At 41.3% G+C, this 16109-nt stretch overlaps 1 protein-coding gene across 1 annotated transcript in view; it reads right to left on the bottom strand.

The window, feature by feature from the left end:
* The window catches only part of PTK7 (protein tyrosine kinase 7 (inactive)), a 2009558-nt gene that overhangs the window by 721358 nt on the left and 1272091 nt on the right, over positions 1 to 16109 (bottom strand). Inside the window, exon 7 of the mRNA XM_044060033.1 lies at positions 14841 to 15107. Coding sequence (XP_043915968.1) covers positions 14841 to 15107 — 267 coding nt within the window. The remainder of the gene's footprint in view (positions 1 to 14840; positions 15108 to 16109) is intronic.

Genomic DNA, 16109 nt, shown 5'->3' with positions numbered 1-16109 from the left:
TTGGTAAATAACTTTGCAAGGGAGCATTTGAATGTGCCAAGTAATACTTCATTTTGAAGACAGTATTGCTGGCTCCAACATGGTAAAATAATTCTGCCTGTATGTTATACACATGTGCAGATATCAAAGTGTTTTGGAGCTAGATTATGGAAATTATGAAACTTTCATATTTTGGTAAATAACTTTGCAAGGGAGCATGTCAGTGTGCCAAGTAATACCTCTTTTTGAAGACATTGTTACTTCTTACAACATGGTAAAAGAACTGTGTCTGTGCACTGTACACATGTACAGATATCACAGTTTGTTTAGTCTTGTAGGATTATAAAAATTATACATTTACAATACTTCTCATTATTATGCCCATATCTTTGCAACAGAGCATGGTGATCACACAAATGATGCATCATTTTGAAGCTGACATTCAGATACACAACTTCTACACTGATATGTAGGCTCTGTCTGTTACAGGTGATGAGATATTATGCTTTATTTATCAATGAGAAATATTATATTAATCATATTTATGTGAATATCTCCATAAAGGGGCATCACACAGTAATGGTTAAGGTTTCATTTTAAAGCTGACATTCATACTAACAAATTAAATACAAATTCTTTGAGTCTACATGGTACATTGACCAAGATATTATGCTTTTGCTTTTCCAGAAAGGTAAAAATATGCACAATATCAACATTCCTTGCCAAATATTTAATAATGACTTTGATATGCACTATCAACATTTACACTGTTGGAAAGGTCAGTGTCTGCTGAACAAACTTTTGCATTTACATTTTTAGTCTAGCTCTTATAGTTAAGAGTTCTGAACATTTGTTTTCTGTATGGTATCAGAAATGGATTTTCTGAAAATGAGCTCAGGCTGCACTGTTATTCCTATGGTGGAATGAAGCAGGCAGCTTTTTCTGAGCTGCTCCGGAGTGAATGAGTTAAGGAGTTCCAAGGTATGTTGCTGGAATTTCAGCATATGGAACTGACAATTTAGTGCCCTGATAGCAAGAGTAGCTGTGATGTATACTTTTTTACCCTGTCTAATGCTCGGGAATCCCTGTATGAGGGGGTGGACTTCCTAACAGAGGTTGCTTTAATCCACTTTGGCCCTTGAGAAATGATCTCAGGGTCAGCTGTTGGATTTTTAAAAAGATATTTGTGCGAGTCAGGGGATCTATAGCACCGGTCTGGTTTTCTGGAAGCTGGAGGTAGGGTATCAGGAGTCAAGCTGGCTTCAAGGAAAACATCCTCCACACCATCCAGGACTGGGGGGGATGGCTAAGGGTCTGTGTTGCAGAAGATCTAGGAATTCTGAGTCTCTTTTTAGACTGAGGATAATCCTGACTCTTCCATTGGAAATGCTCCCTTAAAGTATGCAGGGTTTCCCCAAAGGAAAAATCCACTGGGGGAGAGGCTGAGGAATGGAGTCCTCTGCATCAGAATCCTCGTAAGTGGAAAGGGGTTGCCTGTCTTCATAATCAGATGCATCAGATTCATCTGACTCTTGTTCAGACAAAACTACAGGGGATAGATCTCTTCATTTTTGAGGGGGTAGCTTGGCTTCCCTGATCAGCATGAGAAGGGTCTTCCGCCATTTTAAGCATTTGAGACTGAGGCAAGGTAGCAGGTGCCGTGGGTCGGTTTCTTGGGTGTGGTTCGAACCCTGGGCCTAAGAAACTCTGTTGTTTTTGAAAGAACAGTAGTCGTGAAAGAAGACGTTGGTTTGTGTCGAGATTCGGTAGTGCGAAGGACTTCCTTGGAAGCTGGTGCCTGCTCAGCGGCTCCGGACCAATCCAAGGTAGAGATGATCACAGGATCCTTGGTTGAAGAGTTTTGTGGCATACCAGACTCCAAAAGGGTCTCGGTACTGGCCTGCGAATCACCTGAAGTGGGTATCAGGGCTGCGAAAGCGCCTCACTGAGTACCGGAGGACTGATGACTAGCTTAACAGAAGCATCGTCGGTAGGTTTGGACCTGTGCGGTCTCTCTCTCTTTACATTTCTTTTGGAAGATTTGCTGTCGGATAGCGTACCGAAGCCATATTGGAATTCGAGGAGTGTAAACGAAAATATCTGGCTACAATAAGGGCCCGACGATGGATAGTTCTGGCATTGAACAAAGCACAGAAGCGACAACGGGGGATTTCATGGTCCAGGCCTAAAAAGTGACGCATTAAGAGTGGAAGTCTTGGTGTGGTATTTGCTTTCCACAGGCGAGACAATTATTAACTTTTTCTGACATTGGTTAGTGCAAGAAAAAAGGATCCCCAATGGGGTACTTAGCTTTAAAAGACTTCCAACTTCAATTCGGAGACGAAAACTTGGGTAGCGGCTGACTGGCACTCATGCTAACTGCTTCTGCTTCAAGCTCCATGACAAGAAAGACTGAAGTAATGGCGTCGGCTGCCTTACTTTATACTACTGACGTCAGTCCTCAAGCGACAGCAACCGACGCAAAAATACTAAGTCTCTGGTACTCGGGCCGACCGAGGGCTACCCTGGCAGGGATAACGCAAATGTGATGACTGCAACAGTGAAACCCGAAGAACATCCATATTTCACCGAAAAATGTGCATACTTCTTCATTTTGTCTCATTTTCATTACAATAAGCCCAAATACATGCATATATTTCTGTATGTATCTACCCTCATTCTATAATGTATTGGCCCTCCAGAGACATCTGCCTTTTTTCCTACAGCATTACAACCTCCTGTCATTACCATACATCACTGAAGACAGACTAAAATTTCTCCCATTAAATTCTTTATATCTTGTCTCACTGCTTACTCAGCGAACATATACTGCAGCCAGTGTAATGTGAACGCCCTGCCCACCTCTAACCACTACATTTACCTGCGTGTCTTTTCATTTGTTCCTCAATTTTTATTCCTATATTCCTTTTAATTAATAGACCCCCTCCTTTCACTACCCAGCAAAGAGTCCTTTCCCACTTTTCAAGTTTCACTTTCGCTATGATTCAAGTGTGTTGCCTGCAACATTACTTGTGCATTACTACTGCAAACATAGGTCAGTACTTTCTCCCATTCTTATCAACAATTCATTTTAAATATCAAACCAATAACTCAAACTGTGCCACTGTAACCATTACACTCACCTAACTTGTGCTCTTTGTCCTTCTGATACAAAAAAGCCCTTCTCAGTGTTTTATCACTGTGTCACATATATTGGGGGTCTGTAACACTGCCTCAACTAAGCCTCATCTCTTATTAGAGTACACACAGAGCACACAATTACCTCACAAAGTACAGTTGTGTACACCTACCATAAATGTAGATGTTTGAGTGTCTTCACTGTTGCAGTCATGACTGTAGGGTTCTCCCCCTGCCGGCAGGCAGTCCTCGGTCGGCCAGAATCCCAAAGTCTGGGTCCGGCGTTGGCTGTTCAACCATGCTCCCTGACGTCAGAGCGCCAGGAGTACAAAGCTGACAGCCGACGCCATGTTCTCCAGTTTTTCTTGCCCCAGATGTCAGGAGTCCCAAAATGAGAAAGGTCCCACATCCTTTGCAAATACACCTCAGAAGAATGGTGAATAAAGGAACCACACAAAGTAAAAATTAGAGGGGACAGGAGGGAGGGAAACCCAGACTGCAACAGTGAAGACACTCGAACATCTACATTTATGGTAGGTGTACACAACTGTACTATGTTCATCGTGTTTCACTGTTGCAGTCATGACTGTAGGGTAGAATATCCCAAAGCAGAATGAAAGGGAGGTGGTCATAAAGTAGAAGGGGCGGCTAAAAGGCCCTGCAAGACTGCAGAAGCAAAGCCTGCCCTAGACTTAGAATAGGGAGGTAGATTGTAGTGCTTTGAAAAAGTATGCACTGAACTCAAGTTGCAGCTTCCAAAATGTCTTTGGTAGGAACTCCAAATAACAAAGCACAAAGAAGAAGAAAAACCAATGGTCGGAAGCAGATTCCACTGGTAAAGTAATACGGTGATCGATCAGCTCACAATAAGGCTCAAAGCTCAACTGAACAGAAAAGTTTATTACAACGCTAACGCCAACAATATAGTGCACACGTTTTCATCAAAAGTATGACTTCATCAGACAAAATGAAATTGAATCCCACAGGTATAAATACTCAAAAACATCACACTTACACTAATGAATTAATTGATAAATCAAAATTAAAGACACAAGCGTCCGTTCTAAAAGTTCAGTGTGTCCATGTATATGATACATCAACCCTCTAAGTTAAAAATACCAGTTAAAAACATTTTACAAAACATAAATATTATCATAATTTTATAACCATAGTTATTTTTTTTAAAATATTGTTGTATTACAACACTCCTAATATGTTGCATGTTAAAAAAATGTTTAAATCCTGTCAGATTTTAACTTTAAATATGGGACAATAGATATCGCTTCATTGAGCCCAGGGAATCTATTGGATTCCAAAAGAATTTGCCAGTGTGTCTCTCTATGGGACAATAATATCTCCCATGGTCCACCCCTGGCATCTTGGGAAACGGAATCCAAAACAAAAAAAGTAAAAATCGCTTCAGAGCATGCTAAACTATGCTTATAAAGTGCATTGTTTCTGTCACATTTTTGTATATCATAAAGGTGCTCGTACACCCTTCTACGGAGTTGCCTTTTGGTTTTCCCCACATAAAATGCCTGGCATGACTGGCACACTGCCAAATAAACAACCCCATAGGAAAGACAATTATAAAATCTTTTGGAACTGATCTTCCTATTTCTACTTTCCAAGTATACTGACTCTTTGTTAAGAATGTATTTACACTGGGAACACCGTCCGCACTTAAAAGTGCCCTTGCGGGGATGTTCAGGTTGGTGTTGTGTAGGACCCATCTCCAAAATTCTCTTAATATTAAAACCTTTTTTATATACAGTTTTAAGAGTTATAGTCTTGAATCCATTAAGGTCTGTCAGTTCCTGAAAGGATTTAAATTCCCTGTCAATAATCCTACTAAGCATCCCGACATTGCCACTATATTCTGTAATGAACAATAATTGTTGTCCCTCGCTGTTGAATTTGCCCTTGCCTTGCTCGGTAACCAAACCCTCTTGCCCCAAAATAGGCTTAAATCTTGTAAGTCTGCCTTTCAAAACTTCTTCCTTTACCAAATTAATCATGGTTACGGGATACCCCCTATCCATAAACATTGTTGTCAACTTGTCACATTCATTTTTAAATTGATGGTCCTGAGATGTCATTCGTGAGGCCCTGACAAACTGTCCCTTGATTATACCCCTCTTTTGAAACTCTGGGTGTGAACTAGAGAAATGCAAATAACTGTTTGAAAAAGTTGGCTTTCTATACACTGTAGAGGTAAACCCTGCTGTCTCCTTACTTATAGTTACATCGAAGTAATGAACAGATTCCACAGATGTCTCGTAGGTAAAGTTTAAGAAATTAGTGGTACCTCTAATATAGGTGATAAACTCCTGAATGGTCTCAATGGGACCAACCCAAAAAATGCAGATGTCGTCCAGGAATCTGGAGTAATGATTCCAGTACTTTTCAAAACCACTGTTATGGACAAATTTCTTCTCCCAGACAGCCATAATTATATCTGCATAGGTTGGAGCAAAATTAGCCCCCATTGACACCCCAGTTATTTGTTTAAAATACTCACCCCCATAGCATATGTAATTATTTTGTAATACCAACTCAACCAGAGTCATAATCGTGTTTACATCGTTGCCTGTAATCCCTGCGCACTCCCATAGAACCTCCTCTAACCATTCCAGTCTGTCAGTGGGGATTACTGAAAACAAATCCACGACGTCAATTGTTAAAAACGTAAGGTTAGGCCTATACAATTCATTAGTGACTCTCCGCAAAAATTCCCAGGAGTCCTTAATGAGGTGTGACTCTTTTCCCCAAACCTGTTTGAGCATCCAGTCTAAGAATTTAGCTATTGAATGGGTCTTTGAGCCCTGTGCGGCCACAATAGGCCGTAGTGGTGGATCTTCCATACATTTGTGTATTTTAGGTACCCCAAAAATAGTGGGTACCTTAGGATGGTTATTTTCTAAAAAAAGAGAAGGTGTCAAATTCAATGACCTCCTGGTCTAACAGGTCCTTTATAGTTAAATCAACTTTTTTATATGAGAGGTGTATCTCTTGAATAGATGTAACAGTGTATTTGTTGGTATCATATAGTATTTCCCCCATTTTGCTTTCATATAAAACCTGGCTCATAAAAACAGTACCCCCTCCCTTGTCCGGTTGCATTACCCGGATGGAGTGGTTATGTGCTAGGTCGTACAAAACTGTATATTCCTCCTCACTTAAGTTGTGTTCAAAACGAACCTGGCCTAGTTCTTTACGTATTTCCCTTTCGATTCTATACTCCAAATTACATAACTGTGGGTGTAGTGGCGGGTTAAATGCACTGGACTTTTTTAAAAACATACTTGGAGCAACAGGGCCATAACCAAATAAATGTTGAAAATTTAATTTTCGAATAAGCATTTTGAGGTCAAGAATACTGTTAACCAATTGGCTACCTCTAGCAGGAACAAATTTAAAGCCTTTTGTAAATAAATCGAAACATGCTTCAGTTACAGGTACTTCACTATAATTGTAAATATGATAACCCTTCTTACTATGTAAATAATACGCACCTAGGTTTGTGACAGTAATACTTTTGTCTATTGCCAGGCTTGATTCCTGCTCCTCCCTCTCCCCTGAGCTTGATTGTTCCTGCCTTGGGAAAAAATCGGGTAAACTGGGAAAGCTTGTCCCCCTTGTTGATTCCGAATACGTTCTGATCTTCTGGGTAAAAAACTCTCATCTGTTTGCCCAAGTATATCAATAGGACCATTGTCCTCACCCTCCCCTGTAGCTGGTGTTACCATTTCAGCATTAGGAACAGAACTCTGGTGAAACTCAGGGGCTTGAAAATTCATGCCTCTAGGGTGAGGTGGATTGGGATACTGTCGCCCCTCCCTATATTCCCTGAGGTCTCTGTTCAGTTTGTTGAACTTTCTTTTAATGATGGTATCACAATGTTTATCAATGTTTTTACGAATATTGTAATATTTGACATTATGTGATTCCATTTTTGGTAGGAACTCCCCTGAGGAAGGCAGCAGAAGTGGCAGCAGCTCTGGTGGAATGAGTCCGGATACTCCCTGGGATTTGCTTTCCATGGTGTGAGTAACAAAATCTGATTCCATGAGCAATCCATTTAGAAATGGTCTGTTTTGAAATGGCTTTACCTTGGGAACTTGAAGCATAAGAAATAAACAATTGCTCTGATTTTCTGATGTCCTTGATTCTGTCCAGGTAAAAACATAGTTGTCTGTGTACATCCAAGGAATGTAAGATCCTTTCCCCTTTATTTTGAGGTGTGGGGAAAAAAGTTGGCAAGTGGATAGTTTGATTTAAAGCCACTCTGGAAACCACCTTAGGCATGAATGTAGGATTAGTCCTCAAAGACACCCTGTCTTGATGAAAAATAATATAAGGTTCCACAGCCATAAGAGCTTGCAACTCTGAAACTCTCCTGGCAGAGGTCAGGGCTAACAGGATGGCTGTTTTCCAAGATAAAAACTTGATGTCAGAAGAGGCAGCAGGCTCAAAAGGAGGTAAGGTGAGCTTTTCCAAAACATAGTTGAGATCCCAAGCAGGAATGGGAGGAGATCTTAGGAGGTCTTAAGTTCTTAGCTCCTCTGAGAAACTGTCTCACGAGTTGGTGGGAAAAGATTGGAGGGTCTGTATTATAATGAGCGGAAATAGCAGAGGCATGTATCTTAATGGAAGAGAAAGAGAGACCCTTATGTAAGAGATCGGTCAGGTAAAGTAAAATTAAAGGAATATTCGGAAGAAGAGGATCAGAATCCTGAGCCTGCATCCAGGAACAAAATCTTTTCCATTTTCCTGCATAAGATTTTCTAGTGCTAGGACGTCTGGCTTCTAAAATGACATCCATAACCTGCTTGGGTAGGAGAGAAGGAATCAAAGGCCCTGCATTAACCAGGCCGCCAGGCTGAGAGTGCTGACATGGGAGTGTAGAACCTGACCCTGATGTTGGGACAGAAGGTTTGGAGTCTGTGGTAAGACCCAAGGGGGCTCCAGACATAGGTTTTTCAGAGTGGGATACCAAAACTGTCGAGGCCAATTTGGGGCCAACAAGATTATCATCTTGGGCTTGTCCTGTTTGATCTTTAATAATACCCGTGGAAGAAGAGGAAGAGATGGAAAGGCATATCCTGAGAGGTTTCTCCAACTGAATGACAGTGCATCCACTTTCCAAGCTAGTTCGTGAAAAGTCCTGGTGCAAAACTTCTGTAGTTGATGATTGAGATGGGATGCAAAGAGGTCTATGTGAGGACATCCCCAGACTGCTGTTATCCTGAATATTTCGGTGTCCAGCATCCATTCATGTGGACCCGAAAGGTTTCTGCTCAGACTGCCAGAAAGTTTTGCTTCCCTGGCAGAAACTGAGCTTGAAGATCCAGATTGCAAGCTAGAGCTGTGTTCCATAGATCCATGGCTAGTCTGCAAAGGGGGTAGGAATGAGATCCCCCTTGCTTGTTTATGTACCACATAACTGTGGTGTTGTCTGTCCGTATCAGTAGTTGTCCTGGTTGTAGAAGATTCCTGAAGGCCATTAGAACTTTCTGAATGGCTAACATTTCCTTTAAATTGATATGCAGGTGCTTCTGATCCTTTGTCCAAAGGCCCTGCAGACAGTTGCCCTGAAAATGGGCTCCCCATGCATAATCCGAGGTGTCCGTGGTTAGAATCTGAGTTGTAGGAGGCAGACAGAAGGGTTTCCCTTTGTTTAGAGTACATGCCTTGGACCACCAAAGGAATTCCTTTTGAAGACAAGGCAGGACGGAGATCAGTATGTCTAAACTGTGGCAATGCTGAGACCATACACTTTTTAGGTACCACTGTATTTTCCTCATGTGTAGTCTTGCATATGGTACGAGAAGGATGCAGGAGGCCATGTAACCCAAAGCCTGCAGGAAACTCCTTGCAGATAGCAGAGTTAAAGTTGCCAAGATTTTGAAAGTTGAAGCCAGCAGAAACTGTTTTTTGTATGTCAGAAATGCCATCTGGGTTGTTGTGTTTAAAGAAGCGCCTAGAAAAGTTATCTGTTGTGAGGGTGTCAAATTTGACTATGTTTACAGTGAATCCCAGGAACTTGAGGAGATCCTGAACAAACCGTTAATGCTGGAGTAAGACCTCCTTGCTGTCTGCCTGAATAAGACAGTCATCCAGATAAGGGTAAATTTAAATTCCCTTGAGTCTGCAGTAAGTAAGCTACTACTGAAGCCAGGCATTTGGTTAAGACCCTGGGCGCAGTAGACAATCCAAAGGGCAGTGCAGAGAATTGAAAGTGCCTCGATCCGGCCTTGAACCTGAGGTATTTTCTGCGTTCCTGTCTGATGGGAATGTGCAAATATGCCTCCTTTAAATCCAAAGTTACCATCCATGCATTTTTGGACAGCATTGGAAGTAGCTGCTGTAGAGTAAGCATCTTGAATTTTGGAATCTCTAGAAAGGTGTTCAAGACTGACAGATCCAGAATGGGTCTCCATGAGTTTTGCTTCCTGGGGACTAGAAAGAGCCTCGAGTAAAAACCTTGTCCCATCTCTGAAAGTGGAACTAGTTCTATGGCTTTCATAGCCAAAAGAGCTTCCACCTGGTTTAAGGCCTCTGTCCATTGATGTTTTGGAAGGTCTGGCCATCCGCATGGCCTTGGCAGGGTATGAAAATGGAATCTGTAACCTCTTGAAATCACATCCAGAACCCACTTGTCTTGGGTTATACGAGTCCAATGGGCTTCCAGGCAAGAAGTTCCTGCAGCCCAACAGAGGGAGTCATTGAGTCCGTTTCCTATGAGTTTGTGACCTGTCCTCTCCTCCCCTAGGTGTGGAAGCAGTCCACTGTCTTGGTCTATAAGAAGCTTGAGTTTGAGGCCTTCCTCGGGAGCGTCTATATCTACCCCTCTGAGGCCTGTCTGAATTGGGAAAGGACCAATTTTTTGTAGGTCAATTCCTGCTAAATCTGGGTGGCTGTACTTGTAAGAAATCTTTAACTGTTTGCATGGATTTCGCCTTGTCCTCCATCTTTTTAATCACCTCCTCAGCTTTTGATCCAAACAAAACATTATGCTGAACAGGAGCATCCAATAATTTAGCTTTTACTTGTTCTGGCAAATTTTGTTCCTTTAACCATGCATGCCTTCTAATAACAGTGCCAAAGGCAGCAACCCTACAAGAAGCCTCCAAGGCATCAAATCCACAGTGTAAACCATGCTTCCCAACTTGTTCAGTGGCATGCATTAAGTCATGTAACTCCTTATCATCTGCACAGGCAGAAATGAAAGTAAGCTTTTGTTTTAAAACAGACAAGAGAAATTGCTGGTATTTCATCATATGAAACTGACAGTTTAAAGCCCTAACAGATAAAGTAGCAGAAGTGTACACTTTTTTGCCCCATCTTTCTAAAGATCTAGAATCCTTCTCAGTGGGAATGGGGTTTTTAGCAGAAGCGGCCTCAACTCCCTTAGGACCCTGAGAAATGGTTTCAGGGTCAGCAGTAGGGTTCTTGTATAAAAACTGGTGGGAATCAGGAACCCTATAATATCTGTCTGGCTTAACAGGAGCTGGAGGAAGAGAGTCAGGTGTTAAGTTAGCCTCCGAAAAAGCATCATCCACAATATCCAAAACAGGAGGAATAGCCAGGGGTCTATGTTGGGGAAGAAGAAGAAAATCCCTTAGTCTTTTCTTAGATTCCAAATACTCCTGTCCTTCCCAGTGGAAATGTTCCCTCATTTCATGCAAAGTTTCCCCAAAAGAGAAATCTTCAGGGGAGAAGCTGAAGGAATGGATTCCTCAGCATCAGAATCCTCATAAGGAGGGAAAGAATATTCCTGGTCAGAAGAAGAAACTGAACAAACAGAAGCCTAATCAGAGGAATCATAATAAACTTCCTGCCTTGGCCTTTTATCTGGAGGGGGATGTGAACCCCTAATCATAGTAAGTAAATCCTTCGCCATCTTAAAGTAACTGTTTCTGTGACTTGGGAGCCGGTTCAGAAGAGGCCTGTGCTGCAGTCTTTGATTTGGAAGGAGTCTTTGCTTTTGTCTTTGGCTTTACCTTTATTAGAAGCTGAGTAGGCTTGAAAACCCCTTCGGAAGCCGGTACCTGCACAGCGGCTCCGGACCCATCCGAAGGAGCATTGTCCGAAGGTCCTGCAATAGAGATATTCAAAGGCCTAGTTGGCTCCTCGTGGGAGTCCGTTTCGGCCATCGGTTCCGAAATGGCCGACGACAGGGGCTGCAAAAGCGCCTCACTGACGACGGCCGAACCTGAAGCTGGCTCCGCTTGTGTGATATCGTCAGATTTGGACCTCAGAGGCCTGTCTTTGTCCTTGCGTCGTTTGTGAACTCCGGTAGCCGGAACCGTATCCAACGACATTTTGTAGTTAAAACGCCTACCGAAGTAATGAAATGCAAAATCGTACCTTCGTTTAATTGTACGTTGATTGAACCTAGCACAAAACTGACAACTAGCTACGTCGTGGTCAGGGCCTAAGCAAGGAATACAGTAAGAATGAAAATCCTTATGAGGTATTTGCTTCCCATATGAAATACAGTTATTAACTTTTTCTGACATCGGACTGGAGCAAGAAAAAGTTTCCCCAACGGGGTACTTAGCTTTGAGTGGAGAAGAAAGTCTTCAGACTGAAGTTTTTCAGAAAAAATTGTCAGGAGTCAGCCAACCGGCACTTGCGAACTGCTATCACCACACGGCAAGAAAGACTGGAGAACATGGCGTTGGCTGTCAGATTTGTACTCCTGGCACTCTGACGTCAGGGAGCATGGTTGAACAGCCGACGCCGGACCCAGACTTTGGGATTCTGGCCGACCGAGGACTGCCTGCCGGCAGGGGAGAACCCTACAGTCATGACTGCAACAGTGAAACACGATGTACATCCTGAGAAATAAACATTAACTATATACATATTGTTCAAAACGATACGGATGATCTATACAAACAGCAATGTAAAAAATTTTCCAATGTTATCGTTCAAATTTTGTTGGCCAAAATAACTATTATAACAATTGATCTGTTTAGATCGTTTGCCTGCAGCATTTTATTCTGTCCCTCTCTCCTTGTGTTGCCAGTAAATATTTAAGATGCTGGAGCTCTTTTTAAAAGGATGAGCTGTACTATCCAGACCATCTTATAATCTAGCAGAGCTTATCAAGGAAGACAATTTGTTTTCCAAATGAACTGAAGACATGTTTGTATGTAAAAATGGAACACCTTTCACTCTGAATCCTGACAAACCTGACAAGAAAATGAAATGAATGAGTTATTTTCTCAGTGGTAGTTACTACAGTAAACTCCCAGTTAACCAGTACCCATGGGGATTGGTAGATGCCAGACAACTGTAGTTTCTGGCTGCCTGAGAGTTACTATTAAAAATAGGCCTAATACTGTACCCTTGGTCTGATTTGTTCTCAGGTTGGGAAGAGAGAGAATTTATTCCCATCTTCCTTTTTAAAACTCAGACTCTAAAAACTTAAGAAATGTTTCTGCTGGGAGGAAACAAAGTGCAACACGTGAAAATTGTACTGTATTTCTTCAATATTTTTTTTCTGGTTGCCTGAGAGTGCTGGCTGCCTGAGTTCCGGTTAACTGAGAGCTCACTGTAACTGCAATGGTTTTTAAAACATTTTCCAGTGTGCATGTTTAAAATTTTTGTCAGACCAAACAACCGCCTGCACATAACCAACTTCCCTCAGTGCTTCTAGTGCATTATTTTTGGGAATCCTGCTATCTTAACTTACTACTTTCAGTCAACATACTTGTCTCAACAATTTGCAAGCATTCCTTGACCTAGTGCAAGAATTACCAGATTATAACAAAGTATTGTTTTGTGGTTGCCATCATGTCATGTATTAGCTTCTCTCTTCATTTAAACAAAAACTTTATCAAACAATATGTATTACAACAAGATGAAATATAGTAACTTTCATACTGGTTACTGAACTCAATTGTTTTAAAACATTTTCTAGTATGCATGCTTTACATTTTAATTATAAACAAATCTCCTCGTGTATCTAATCAATTTCCCTCAATTAGGACTTCCAGTGCATTATTTCTGTTAATCTTGCTACCCAGCTTGCCTTTTGTCAACACACCTATCTCTAGTACTGGCTACTAACTTCCACCATGCATTAGTTTTCCTTCTTCATTCAGTCTTTTACTTCTCTTACCCTCCCCTTCTGCTCTGTTCCTTAATTAAAAACTCCTAACCCTCTGCAGAGAATAGATACTCCTAGATAATGGTTTATTTTGACTGCAACCAAACAGAACTGAAACTACAAGTGGTACATAATTCCATTTAAAGATTACCATTTAAATATAATTACAATATTATTAAAAGCACTGTTTTGAGTTAAACACAAAATATGTACATTGTCTGACAGAAAGGGCAGATTTTAAGTTGGGCATTTTTTATGGGTAATGCAATGGCTTACTACCAGGTGTCATTTCAGAAAAATTTTCTCCAAGGGGAAAAAATGTCAGCGCAGTGGGCTGTAAATCGATATTCCTTCTCCGAAGGGCAGACTATGCTTGTCTGAAAATGGAAAAGGACCCTGGGATACTTACCAGCATACACTATGCAGAACTCCCATACGCCCCCAATCTACACTCAACCCTAGACCATGCTTAATTCCTCAGAAGTATTCTCCACCTAGGTTACTTCTCCCATTCTACCCGACTCGCTCCTTCAGTCTAACACTGTGTACTGAACCTGTCAATCTTCCCCTTCAAACACTCCATACCTAAACATTATCATCTCACTTTATCACTTCACTAGCCTATCTTGTCAGCCCACACCTACAATCCACAGCTATAAATTCACCTTCAGGACTAATCTCTAAACTAGCCTTGAACATTTTTACAGATGCCATGCAATCTTGAAGCTGGGGCTGTCTGCCAGCCAGAAGAGAAGCTCTCACAAACTAAACTTTGCGATTTTAACACAATACTGCATACCACCCACTGAGCCACACTTCTTCATAACCCAGTCATCAATTAGCCCTCGTTTCGCCAACCTCATCTTCTACTTCTTCCACCAACCACCCCAACAAGACCCTTAACCTTGCCTCTATCCATTTTAGAAGTTAATTTCATAAACTTCATCTGTCTTCCTCTGGCACTTCAACTATGTCTAGTCATATGTGACATTATTTTTCCTTAGCTAAACATTAAAACAATCACTTGGCAGAGACAAACTATTGAACACTATATAAAAATGAAAAAGATTCCCAAAATATGTTTTCAGGAAAAAAATGTAAGTTACCATGGCCAGTTTTACTTAAAATCCCTTCACTGATGCTTTATTTAATAAATGTAGCACTGGCCATTTAAGTATAGGTCTTCTTGCATTAATGCCCCACCCACCAACACACAAAACTCTTCTGTTCCACCAATTAAACAAGAACACCCCAAAACAACCACAACCATTAAAGCCCAGACCATGCTTACAAATACAGAGGCAACACAAGAACTGCCATTATTAAAGACAAATGTTTATAACATAACAGAATCTAAATGTATATGAAGGAGAAAGGGTATTCTTCAAGTGCCCTCAGTATGGACTGGAATGTGTTCATTAGCCTGAGAGGTAAAAACTACACTTTATTTCAGATTGTTCTAAGTTGTACATTAGATAACTACACAGTGTCTGGTTACAGTCATATAAGTAGGCTTCAGAACGGCTGTACAGAATATTGCATCCCTCATACATCAGCCCTAAGATAAATGCCATCAGGACAGCAATCACAAGACACTTACTTGCCACAGTGATATTCAGCTCCTGTTTCTTCTGCCCTGCCTTGTTCTCTGCAAAGCAGGTGTACACCCCATTGTCTTCCTCTTCAACATTTGTGAAAATGAGATCTCTTCCATCCTGATGGACTCTTCCAGCTGTGGGGATGCGTGTGCCTGCCTTCTCCCACCACACTAAAGGCTCAGGCACACCTCGTGGCCGGGGACATTCAACTTGCTGCTTTGTACTAGCAGGAAATGTCCTGGAAGGGAGAGGCGGTAAATCTTCAATTTCTACAAGACAAGAATAAATTAAAGCAATGGTTAAAAGCTGGGAATGAAAGAAAAGGCATGCCCAATTTAACACAATGACCTTATGCTGTACCTCCAAAACTAGGTCTTAAAAGTACAGCACACACAACCTCAGATTCTGAAACACCATTAATAAACTACAACAGCATAATTACATGACAGACTTGCACAAGTACACCATGCATCAAAACAAGTCAACAGTCAAACCACAAAAAACTACAAGGTAATATCAGGGACAGGCAAATAACCCTGAACTGCAAAAGTTCACACTTCATATACAACTAGCAGTCTAAGGAAAACTTACTTACTCAAGCACTACATAAATGTATGACTGTTAAGGGTCTTAATGTAAGAAGGTCAAATAAAAACACATTTACAACAAACAGATTTTATACTGAATGAGACTGCTGCATGCCAGAAACCTGGAAAGTACAGTTGTGTATACTTACAATAAATGTAGATGTTAGAATGTATTCACTGTTGCAGTCATTACATTTGGGTAATCTGCTGGCAGGTTGCCCTCAGTCGGCCTGAATAACAAAGTCTTGGTTACTGCATCAGTTGCTGTCTCCTCTTCCATGACGTCAGGGGTATATAAACATGCAGCTGACGTCATTTTAATCAGTTTTTCTTGCTCCAGATGTCAGGTGCCCCCCAAATGGGGAGCAAAAATATATATAAATATATATATGCATGTAATTTAGAACACGTTTACCTGCAACTAAAAGTAAATACACCAAAAAGGCTTTTGAGCATAGTGAAGGAAAGAGGAGGTATGATAATAGAGAAGAAAGGGGGCTGGTGGGTGGGTAACCCAGACTGCAACAGTGAATACACTCGAACATCTACATTTATGGTAAGTGTACACAACTGTACTATGTTCTTCGTGTTTCACTGTTGCAGTCATTACATTTGAGTAGAATCCCAAAGCTATGGATGGGAGGATGGAATTATACAGCATTAGGAGTGGCTATAAGGCCCTGC

Source organism: Protopterus annectens, chromosome 1.part2, assembly GCF_019279795.1.
Source record: "Protopterus annectens isolate FY-2018-M chromosome 1.part2, PAN1.0, whole genome shotgun sequence".
Taxonomy (NCBI): Eukaryota; Metazoa; Chordata; order Ceratodontiformes; family Protopteridae; genus Protopterus; species Protopterus annectens.
The sequence above is the reverse complement of the archived record's forward strand: the minus strand, read 5'-3'. Positions and strand labels throughout refer to the sequence as shown.